We start from the raw sequence: 12,500 nt of genomic DNA, 5'->3' as shown, positions 1-12,500 counted from the left end.
CTTTGTTGTAAGAGCTACAGGCAGTCCAAATAATGCACCGCTTATTTACTACTCATTTATTATTTATATATGTACATTAGTTGTTAGGCCTTAATCAACAAATCAACACCCCCCCCCCCAATTCAGTCTCTTTCATGCTCCAGGAATCTCTAGTGCCAGTAATGAGGAAGGTGGTTGTGTTCCATGTGTTAACATCCTTCGTTTGAAAGTAATTGCATGTTAACATGTTTGTTTATATCGGCTGGCTGTGTCACTCCCCCACTGAGCAGTGTGGACACATACGGCCACTGTTTGAATTTAAATTTATCGACCGGATAATTAGTCATATCGCTCCAACTTACAGCAGAATGGCACCATGGGAGATCAAAATTCTCCTTGTTAGATCAACACCCTGCAGTGGGTTTTTAAAGAAGCCATGTGTGCATGGCTATGCAAGTGGGGGGGGGGGGTTCTTTCGGCTGCCAAGCAGACTTGGATTCTTAAAAGTTTCGTCTGTGGCTGATTTTCTCTTGTGGTGAGTAAGGGTAAGGAAACATGACTGGTTGGCTTACCAATCAAGATGCTCACCAGGAAACATATGGGAGTGAGAAAGTTTTATTTAGAAACCCAAGTGTTCCCAAGAAGGATCAGCTCCATGAGAACGATCATGAAAGCCAAATTTCCACATCCTCCAAGGGAATATTGCTTTTTTTTTAATTCGATGATAGATGATTCATGCGTACACACTCTTCAATTTCCATCCTTGCTTACAACTAACAGGCTCCACATACTCATTGGGACACACACGGAGTACACAATGTGTGTGCTCATGCACAAACACAGATTTTCAATCTTCTGTTTGCATTGCAGCTGTTTAATTAACACAAGCTCAGTCCGTGTCTCGGAGATCTAAATGAATAGCAAGTGGGGCCAGTGAAAGAAGTATGGACGGCTCTTCTTCATGAGATGTCTGGCTGGTACACTTTTTATAGCTCCCTTTTAATGATACTCCGGCTGTAGTCTGTGGTCTCGGTTATATTGCTCCCTCGGTCAGACATGGATTTCATGCACAACTAAAATCAACAGACAATTGTCGGCATGTGCTCGAATGCCTAATAAAAAACAGGAGGTCCCATTTCACGCCCTTGTTGGGTTGTTATGTGCTATGGATGAATGGGGACTGGGAGCTCACGCTGTCGCGCAGCCTGTTTGAAGTTGGAAGGCGCTCCTTTGTGGAGCCATTGCTCAGTCTCATCTTCAAAGGCGTCAGCATCACACTCGGCATGTGCGAAAATGACGACAACTCCAGCTTGGAGGAGAGAGAGGGAAACTAAACAAATGTTTTGCCAGACAGTCTCAGTGATTTGTGTGCTGCTGAACACTTGATATACACTCCGAAGCTCCATGAAAGCCATGCATGCACATGTACCAGCCCAGAACCAAATAAAACACAAAAAAAAGGGCTGCGCTGTTTCTGACGTTTTTACAAGGGTTTTAGTCAAGGCCAACGCAATACAAAGATGTTCGGTGGTTAGGACCAACCCCAAGATCAAGACCAAAGTGATTCAGACAAAATTCAAGACCAGTAATAATTTATGGATCTTTTATACTGTAGCTATCCATCCATCCATCCATCCATGTCACGGGATGCTGGATATACGGGATATATACATACTATAGCAATATCAAAACAAAATACCCTCACATTAATCTGTATTCCAGTCAGAATGAGGTCCTACTCTGGTAAAATATCAGCACTTACATGAGAGCAATACTGTCTGGGGTAATTATATACAGTTGTTTTTTGTTAGCTTTACAATGTATTGATCACTTCTTGCCTAATTGAAATTTCCATACTGTTTAATTAATTATTTGTATTTTTTTAAAAGTCAGTAACCTTAAACTAAGGTACGTTGGTATGTCTACATATTTGAATGGTCATGGATGATTTTTCCTTTTTTGACCACTTTTACTAGTATATCACTGACATTGTTTTGTCAGTATATGTAAAACAACATTTGATAATTACTGATTTTTATTTCCCTTCCACTTCCTCACAGTATGACTTTCACGACAAAGTCAGATTTTATCTTGTTAACGTTACCTGCAGCACGGTGGCGCAGTGGTTAGCGTGGTCGCCTCACAGCGAGAAGGTCCTGGGTTCAAGCCCAACCTTGGGGGTTGTCCCGGGTCGTCCTCTGTGTGGAGTTTGCATGTTCTCCCCATGTCTGTGTGGGTTTTCTCCAGGTGCTCCGGTTTCCTCCCACAGTCCAAAGACATGTAGGTCAGGTGAATCGGCCATACTAAATTGTCCCAAGGTGTGAGTGTGTGTGTGTGTTGGCCCTGTGATGGACTGGCAGCCTGTTTAGGGTGTCTCCCCACCTGCCGCACGGTGACTACTGGGATAGGATCCAGCATCCCCGTGACCCTGAGAGCAGGAAAAGCGGTTTTGGATGGGCGGACGTTAGTTTGCGTTGCAGAAGCTGAGCTAACCAAACAGAGGAGAAATTACTGGTCGAGTTGCTAGCAAACGCTCACGTTAGCTCGAGGTAAAATTAGCTAATACAACTATTAACTTGTGTGGGTGCTTTACATATGCTTATACAGAAACTTGATATTGTTCAAGTAGTTTTTGATGATTGACTTGTTATGAAAATGGCAATACAGCCATGTGTTTCTGCTTTGTGCTATTTGTAGTGTCCAAATCTGATGATGACAGATGTTGCAGACATTACTACCATAGGCCTCCACATGCTCTGTCCTGTATGTCAATCCTTTGCCCTTCTGCCCTCCTCCAAGTGCCCAAGGCTCCAAGGCTTTGAGGGTCCAAGTTTGTAAAAAGACTACGGGGAAGTTGGTTAAATCATAGCCACCAGTATACTATCATCACGTTGTCACACCATTTTTCAGCTATTTGTCATTATATCACAGCTTTAAGCTTCACATAAGATGCAGATGTACTCGAGTCATTATATGTATCTTGCATAGCGTAACACTGTTAATGTAAGTGGGGTATTTGACATCACTCTGCAGGGAGCACAAAGCAAACATTTAACCAAGCTCCATACGGAAAACGCCATCTTTGCAAAACATTGGATAGCTGATGGATACATCTCAGTTCACTTCTTCCAATTTCCCTCATAATTGCTTTTAACTAAGGGTGTCCCAATTATTCCTCTGTCTCCTTATGCTGTTATGGCACACTTTAGTACTTAGGATAAACTGTGGAAAAACACAATTGTGGGATTTGGGGACATGGGTCTTTTTTTTCTAGATTTTAGGATGGAAGCTTGTGCAACGAGAGGAGGCTCTGGTTAGGCTTCCCATTCTCTGCTTGACGCCACTGACTTGTATTATATTCTCTATCCTCTAATGTAAATACCCCATTCTGTAGATATCTCAAATGGACAGACTTTTCCCGCTCTTGCAAATTAACAAAATTAGTTTGTAATAAGGTATATTTACGTGACTATTTATTTTGTATACAATTGAGTAAAATGACCAGAATTGGAAAAAGTGAAATTGGAAAAAATTAAGGGTTTAGAGGAAGTGAAGAGCTCAGTGCTGCAGTTCTGGCAGACTTTATGAAGTGAATGAGTAGAGAAGACACAAAGAAAAATAAGGCCAATTTCATGTCAACCGCTTTATGTTTGCTTCTTTGTTTTTTATTCCCTCCACTGCTGTCAGGAGATATTGTAAAAGCAGAGTTCCTCATAAACTGTGTGAATTCATTTATTATTGATGCTCTCTCCATGGCAGTGGTCATAATGCAGAGGCCTTCCCAGGGAATAACGCAGCTCCTCTGCATGAAAAAGCGAGAGCTTGCATTGTGTTTCAGCAGCACAGGACAAACAATCTTTATTAGCGTGGTGCAAGGTGTCTAAGGCCTGTTTGCTTTTTCTTTTTTCTTTTTTTTTTTGCAGGCTGGTCCGAAACATTATTTGGGTACTTGAATTACTGCAGATTTTACAGAGTAATATTGATCGATATTGCTGACTTCTTTCTCCACCTGGCCGTTAAAAGAGAAAGAGAAGACAATGTCTGAGTTTGCGGCATGTTCAAAATCTCAATGAATTTGTTAGGGAAGGAATCAAAATCACCGCAAACGGGGAGTAAAATTCAGCGTGAGTCAAAATTAAAGATATATTTTGCACTTTTAACGCTTCACCAGTGGTCATCACTCAGTCTTTAATCTGATCTGTTTCCAGGGAGTGGTCCAGGGAGGTCCAGATTGCGGGGAGCCATCTCTAAACTGGAGCGCTATGCGACCACAGTGCCACTGCTGCTGGAGGGCAAAGAGCGCAGACCTCTAAGCCAGCTCACGTCCAGGGTAAATATTCACAACAAGGCCACTAAGCAGACCTTGCTTCTTGCTAATGTATGGGTGCAGAGAGCTCAGCCAAATGGAGATCACTGCTTCTTTTGCTTGCTTTCTGCTGCATGCATCCCATCTACAGTATACCTCCCATGTCGCCCATACCCCGCCTGCCTGGTTTTCCTCTGTAGTCTTTCCTTAGCTCTGTTTATCCTCGTCTGATTCCCCTTTGTGGTATCACTACTTGCTTGCTCACCCCGCTTTGTTTTGGATAGGTTCTCTTTTGTTTGGTTAGTATGAACGAGCCCCTTAGGCAGTACATACAGTGAAGTTATTCCTGAAACTTGCCAGCCTTTCAACAGCTCTGCAAGGCAACAGTGCATGAAGACAACATACTGATATGATTTGGGATGTTGAAGCAGCACCGTCTCACACCGCTGACAAATGCCATGTCTATCTGTGGCCTATGAAGTGTTGGTACCAAGTCTGGCAGCAGCATAACCTACACAGTACAGGAGAAAGTCTGTGTGCATTGTAAGTTGTTGGCTGAAGATAAGTTGCATGAGCAGCTCACAGTATAGTGGTGCAGTAACTGAACACTTAAAAACGCTGGCAAGATTGAGAAACTGATAAATGTGGGGGCGTCCGGGTAGCATAGCAGTCTATTCTGTTGCCTGCCAACACGGGGATCGCCGGTTCGAATCCTTGTGTTATCTCCGGCTTGGTCAGACGTTCCTACAGACACAATTGGCCGTATCTTCAGGTGGAAAGCTGGATGTGGGTATGTGTCCTGGTTGCTGCACTAGCACCTCCTCTGGTCGGTCAGGTCGCCTATTCGGGGGCGAGGGAAAACTGGGGGGAATAGCATGATCCTCCCATGCACTATGTCCTCCTGGCGAAACTCCTCACTGTCAGGTGAAAAGAAGCGGCTGGCGACTCCACATGCATCAGAGGAGGCATGTGGAAGTCTGCAGCCCTCCCTGGCTTGGCGGAGGGGGTGGAGCAGAGACCAGGATTGCTCGGAGAGCGGGCTGATTGGCCAGGTACAATTGGGGAGAAAAGTGGGAAAAAATCACAAAAAAAGAAGAAGAAAGGAATTGATAAACGTGAGAGCTTTTTAATCCATCTATATTCATGTGCCTGTGTGGTCTACAGACAGCCTCGGGCAGGCAAACCGGCCCACTGAAGCTGAAACAGAAATGTCCCCGACCACACCATAAGGAAACGGCTCCAGATGAGGAGAATGTGTGGGTGTAGAGCATCCTCTCAAAATTCAATTTTTTTCATCTTGGTGTGAGGAAATATACAAGAGAAAGGCTGGGTTATTTCAATGTTCCTAATATTAATGTCTCAGTGGCGGTATTGTTCCTTGCTCAAGACCTTAAATCACAAAATGGCACCTTTTCAAAACTGAAGAAAAAAAATAGTTGCTTTAAACAAATTGTGTTTTGTATGGTGCAAAAACACCACGTGATAGCAGTCGACGTGAAAATGTCACTAATGTTAATAACTTGTGCTTTTTGCCAGTCTGACTGTAAAAACTAAAATCATGGTTAGGAACAGGGAACAGTTAATTTCTGGATTCATTAAAAAGTAGGCCAGCTAATTCTTACAGCCCTCGACTAGTAGCTGCTATACGGTAGCTGCCATAACGCTTTCCTCTTGCTCGGGAGACGCCAGCGCTTTAAAGCTGGCTAACTGCAAACTGTTCTCTTCAAATTAGAATCCCCGCCAGGGCAGCTAGTGATTGTCTAATCAGAGATTGCACTAAGACTTATTCCTACCCGTAAAAGAAATTTACTGGGCTGGTCCTGGTGCCGATAAAAAGTCGTTGAGTAGTCGTAAAGTATTGTAGAGCCATTACTTACAGTCTGCACGGATCGGATGACCCTGACTGAACTGTTCACACGTATATGTGGTTGTGTGCGCGTGTACTCACACACACACACACACACACAAACACACACACACACACACACACACACACACACACACACACACACACACACACACACACACACACACACACACACACACACACACAGAATCCTAAGGGGGTGCTTAACATCTCAATTTTGAGATGTTAAGCACCCCCTTCTATGTGTGTGTGTGTGTGTGTGTGTGTGTGTGTGTGTGTGCATGTTTGTTTGTTATGTTTCTGAGTCTGTGTAGGCCTATCAATGTACACATAGAAACATGTTTTTTGTGATAGCCTTTGTTATAAATCCCAAGAGCAATCTTTAGCCTTAGACCTTTATTTCCCATGAGCCTATATAGCCATAAATCAGCAGTGTGGAAAAAAAAAACACTGCACGTAGACAGTGGTCACCAGTGCTGTTTATATAACCCGACAATAAACTCCAAAATACCAGTCATCACTAGCTCGTTCTGTTTTGTAAACTCTTACAGATCATTCCGTCTTTTGAACCTTGCTTTTTTCATTACAAGAAAGAGTAATGGAAAAAAAATATATACAACATCTTCACTGATTTACCGCTTTACCTGTTCACCAGCTGGATCCATCATAAGTCTTTAGGAGATGAAGACGTAACTGCTGTCGAACCGTACGTGGTGCCTGAGAACTGCACACCCCAACAGCTCACTTCCTGTTGTACTGACTCCATTGTGCCTTTGCTGTATCCTGCTTATGTGTGTCATAGTAGGGCAAAGCTTCCCGCGTCACATTTTAGGGTCATCTCATCTGTGTCAAGCAGGATGGGCGAGACCTCCCCCCCCTCACCACCACTGTTGTCTGTTTGTGTTGCAGAATTATCCTTTGTCGCTCCGGCTATTGGTTCGTGCTGAAGGGGAACAGCTGGTCTTGGTGCTGGAGAAAAACGAGTGAGTCTTCTTCCGCCCCTCCATACCATCTTTAATTTTCAGCCCTATGTGTGCAAGGTTAAGGGTGCTCTCAGCTATGGCTGACTAGTTATATCTAGAATATGGCACACAGGGGGAAGTTGAATGAGTCAGGAATGTGATATAGCATAGTCAAGGAGGGAGAAAATAATATATCCTCCAGTGATAGGGTTCTTTTATGGTTCAGTCTCTCTCAGAGGGGCTTAAAGATGAAAGCTGATAAAGAATGAGGCAGAAGTGGGCTCTCTGAGAGCACGTGTGTGTGTGTGTGTGTGTGTGTGTGTGTGTGTGTGTGTGTGTGTGTGTGTGTGTGTGTGTGTGTGTGTGTGTGTGTGTGTGTGTGTGTGTGTGTGTACCCCCTTCTCCTTTGCTCTCCCTCAACTCTCATCATTCCACTCAATTCCAAACTGTGGAAAATAACACTGAAGCGTGAAACTGAGGGGATCCTGTGGAGTTTATAAATCTGTAGATTTGGCCCCACACACATGCACACACACACACAGACACACACACACACACACAGACACACACACAGGCGTTTCATATTCTGTACAAGCCAGAGCGCTACAAGCAATCAAGGAGACCGAGCGCTCCAAAAGGCCGAGTTTCGTGTCTGAGGGAATTTACAGTTTGACCAGAACACCGTTACTGACTCAGGCTTTGCTTCTGCCAACGTTACCTATCCGTGACAGCGAGCGGAGACATAATATTTAACCCTGGGTCTTTGTGCAACCAGACCCAGACAGCCCGCTGAGAGATGTCTTTCCAACATGGGCTTCTGTCGCTGCTAAAATGGGAATAAAATAGAGGTGACATTTTTTTTAAGTTTGTCAGGCCACTCCTTTGTCTTTGCCATCCTCTACAATATAAATGGTACCCATCTGACCCAAAAGGTCCACGGCCGTTAATTTATGAGCCTAATGCATTTAGCCGTGATTAAAAGCGATATATAAATGTTGCATATCATTTAGGCTGACTTGATAGCATCGCTTGTAGCGCTATTTCATCCTTTTGCCCTGCTGAAAGTATCCCACACACAGCATATCTTAAGTCATCTTTTGTTAGCTTGTCGTCGCACTCGAACCGACAACACATTCAGTCAGTCTGAAGATATAGTGAAATAATTAACTTCTAAATCCACCCCTTTCCCCCTTTTTGGCTTGTTTTTTTTTCCTCCCCTTTTTCTCCCTAATTGTACTTGGCCAATTACCCCCCTCTGCTGATCCGGGGAGGGCTGCAGACTACCACATGCCTCCTCCGATACATGTGGAGTCGCCACCGCTTCTTTTCACCTGACAGTGAGGAGTTTCGCCAGGGGGATGTAGCGCGTGGGAGGATCACGCTGTTCCCCCCAGTTCCCCCTCCCCCCTGAACAGGCACCCCGACCGACCAGAAGAGGCGCTAGTGCAGCAACCAGGACACATGCCCACATCCGGCTTCCTACCGGCAGACACGGCCAATTGTGTCTGTAGGGATGCCCGACTAAGCCGGAGGTAACACGGGGATTCGAACCGGCAAGCCTAGTGTTGGTAGGTAACGGAATAGACCGATAAGCCACCCAGATGCCCTTTTGGCTTGTTTTTAAGTCCTGCGTTCAGCTCTAAGTTTGTTTTCTGCATTACAAAAACGACTCTTGTTCTTATTACATCGTTTACATTGTTAAGATTGGACTCATACATACAACGTCTCGTCCCTTCACGGTGCTCCAAACCTTTATTCCTCATGCACTCGATGTGGGTATGTGTCCTGCTTGCTGCACTAGTGCCTCCTCTAGTCAGCCAGGGAGCCTGTTCGGGGGGGAGGGGGAACTGGGGGAAATAGCGTGATCCTCCGACGTGCTACATCCCCCTGGCAAAACTCCTCACTGTCAGGTGAAAAGAAGCGGCTGGCGACTCCACGTGCATCAGAGGAGGCATGTGGTAGTCTGCAGCCCCCCCCCCCCCTCCCGGATCGGCAGAGGGGGTGGGGCAGCGACCGGGACAACTCGGAAGAGTGGGGTAATTGGCCATATACAATTGGGGAGAAAAAGGGGGGAAAGCCAAAAAAAAATTCAAGTCGTTTTCTTGGATTTCATCCTAGCAAATATACCAGTCACCCTGAGTCCATTCCTTTTGTCCACAGCAACGTCTCACAAAAAATGTCTGACGTCTTTCCTGCCAATCATGCTCCTTATTTTACGCTTGTGTATATATCTATACCATCTGGAAATGTCATAAAATAATTCCTCTGCCCACAAATCCTGCATTTACCGGTGAAACACTACCCTGACTGACACGTCCGTCCCCATCCTCCGTCTCACCTCCGCTGACCGCAGAATCAGCTGAGTCATCTGTCACCGGGCCAGGGCCTGGTAGCAAGCTGCTATTCCCATCCGGCCTTTCCCCTGTCTGGCCAGATGTGTCCTCTGATACAACTTCGCCCTATCAGCCAGCTCAGCTCAGGTGGTTCCTGACCCCTGTGTGCATATCTAGCAAGGGCCGTCGCCATTATATAAGGAAGTCACCACTTTGTTAGAGATGCAAGGGATGTGTGGAGTGTATGTGTATGAACAGAATAATGAAAAAAGTTTGGCACGTTTAAATAAAATAGGGGTAAATTTGATTGAAATGAACTTTACTTGCGCTCAGGCTCTTTATTTTTTTCATTTTGTGCATGTAAAGGCAAAAGCATTTGACAGCCACTTTTCAGAAGCCATAAAACCTAAGAGTGATACAGTCCTATGTGGGGCTTTTTTTTATATGGAGTAATTTAATTCAACCTTTCAGAAGTGTAAAAATGATGGGAAAAGGTAGAGTGCACTTGGAAATTACTGGGCAATTTATAGCAAGTCAGTGTGAGCTCCCTGCATAAGTCACTTGTGCCAACACTTATTGGCCCGATGCGTTGGTAAAGTAAATTTGGATGCAGCAAACTTAAGAGTTTGGTAATTGGTCCCTTTTTGTGTTGAGTTATGGCAGGTCTGCTGTAAGTGCTCGTCTTTTTTTTCTTCTTGCTTTTACTTGATTGTGCTGAGCCCGCGCGGTTTCCTCATTTGGCGCTGCCCCAGTATAGCCCCAATCCCGAGCCAGTGTGAAATGATCCAGGTCCTGCCCAGTACAAACACACTACCTGTTCCAATTAATAAACTGCTGTTTGTTAGTGGCCTCATGGCCGTGTGCAACGTGTTCTTGCCTTCAGCAAGTACAGACCTACTTACAGACAGAGCAGCATGGGGTTCTGATGTGTGCGTGTGTGTGTGTGCGTGCGTGCGCGTGCGTATGTGTGTGTGTGTGCATATGTGTGTGTTTGTGTTTGTGCATGTCTCTGTGTGTGCGGGTGTATGTGCATGTGTGTGTGTCTACGTGTGTGACTGTGTATGTGTGCGTGTCTGTGTGTGCGTGTCTGTGTATGTCTGTGTGTGTGTGTGTGTGTGTGCATGTCTGTGTGTGTGCGTGTGTTTGTGTGTATGTGTGTGTGCGTGTGTTTATGTGTATGTGTGTGTGCATGTTTGTGTGTGTGTTTATGTGTGTGTGTGTGTGTGTGCATGTCTGTGTGTGTGTGTTTGTTTGTGTCTGTGTGTGCGCGTTTGTGTGTGTGTATGTGTGTGTATGTGAGTGTGTATGTGTGCATGTCTGTGTGTGTGTTTGTGTGTGTGCGTGTGCGTGTGTGTTTGTGTGTGTGCGTGTGCGTGTACTTGTGCATGTCTCTGTGTGTGCATGTGTATGCGTGTGTGCATATCTGTGTGTGTGTGCGTGTGTGTGTTTGTGTGTGTGTGTCTGTGTGTGCATGTATGTGTGTTTGTGTGTGTATGTCTGTGTCTGTGCATATTTGTGTGTGTGTGTTTGTGTCTGTGCATATTTGTGTGTGTGTGTCTGTGCGTGTCTGTGTGTGTGTCTGTGTCTGTCTGTGTGTACACATGTCTATGCGTGTGCGTGTGTATGTCTCCCTCTCTGTGTGTGTGTGTGTGTGTGTGTGTGTGTGTGTGTGTGTGAAAACATAGATGGTATACGATACACCAATGCTCCACTGAATTCTGGCTTAGGTAATTGTCTTTCTATGTACGTGTGATTGTGTGTTTCTGCGTGTATGTGTGTTTGTGTATACACCTTGTATAGTTTGTGCTTATTGTGAGATTCCTCAGCCTTCTTTAAATGTGATTTCCGAACAAGGCTTGTGCACTGTAAATGATGTAGCCTTTTATTACTTTTGTATTACACTTGTTCTGGCATTGAGAAGAACGAGCCCAGGTACACTCAACACAAAAGGGTTTGTTTGGTTTTTGGCCATAGAAATACTTTTGCCCCAAAAAAAAAAAGAAAAGAAGAAGTGTGTTTTGAGTTTGTTTTCGACTCATATTCTTTCAGTCACAGTAGTTTTGGTGCTGGCGTGCCGTCAGCTCGTACCTGAGTGGTACACTGGGAGGATGATTTGAAATGCTTGGCCTGTTTCCTGCACCCCAGCCCTCATTTATTCCCAAATACCTGGTATGTGCACCAGCAGTGGTTTTTATTTTTAACTCCCACAGAGCACAACAAATCATTGTTAAAAATGTACCAAGGCTCCGCTTTTACTTCCAAAACTTTGCAGTTGTTCGCCCCCCATCCGAGCAGGAGAGCTGTGAAAACAAAATAGGTGGGGGGTATTAAAATGAACTCTGCATCCACATGGGATTCAAAGTTGGTGCTGGGAGAATGCAAAACAGTGTGTTCACTGAGATCCCACGGCATGTGTGCACGGTCCTTATTCTGCAATTCCATATTGCCTTATGTCCATATACAGCAGAGGAAAATAGGTAACATTATACACATGGCCAAAAAAATGGAAACAGTTTTACCAACTGCCTGTCATATTTTCATTAGAGGAAGGGGGGGGGTATAAAACATTTGAGGTTTGCCATGTTGAACAGTGCAAACATCTGGACAGATGTGCAGGCGGTGCCAGCATGGCTGCTTTGATGTACAGCAGTGATCTATAGCCTGTTAGCCAGCCTCAAATGATAAATGACAGACGTACTATATGGGACATTTTCACATTAGTCTTGATTAAAGACCTGATTAAAGACTTCACCAAGACTTCATCCAGTCCAACGGACAGCTGAGTTGACGGATGTGTGTGCATGCATGTGTGTGTGTGTGTGTGTGTGTGTGTGTGCGTGCATGTTTGCATGCATGGTCGCATGTTTGCATGCATGCTCACATATGTGTGTTTGTGCGTGTGTGTGTGTGCGTGTGTGTGCACGACTGTACAAGTGTGTATTTAGCTTTATGTTTGCAATGTGTGTGTGTGGGTTGGTGCATGCGTACATCTACAAATGGTACTGTAATTGTTTGGGTGGAGTAAAATAAAGTCTGAAGCTGTAGTTCACTTT

The 12,500-nt window shown here is 44.8% G+C and overlaps 1 protein-coding gene across 1 annotated transcript in view; it reads left to right on the top strand.

The window, feature by feature from the left end:
* Positions 1-12,500, top strand: part of adam12b (ADAM metallopeptidase domain 12b) — a 130,049-nt gene that overhangs the window by 16,360 nt on the left and 101,189 nt on the right. The window contains exons 2-3 of the mRNA XM_056291633.1: positions 4,188-4,309; positions 7,062-7,135. Coding sequence (XP_056147608.1) covers positions 4,188-4,309; positions 7,062-7,135 — 196 coding nt within the window. The remainder of the gene's footprint in view (positions 1-4,187; positions 4,310-7,061; positions 7,136-12,500) is intronic.

This window comes from Lampris incognitus, chromosome 13, assembly GCF_029633865.1.
Source record: "Lampris incognitus isolate fLamInc1 chromosome 13, fLamInc1.hap2, whole genome shotgun sequence".
Lineage (NCBI taxonomy): Eukaryota > Metazoa > Chordata > Actinopteri > Lampriformes > Lampridae > Lampris > Lampris incognitus.
This window is presented reverse-complemented; position numbering and strand designations above follow the sequence as displayed.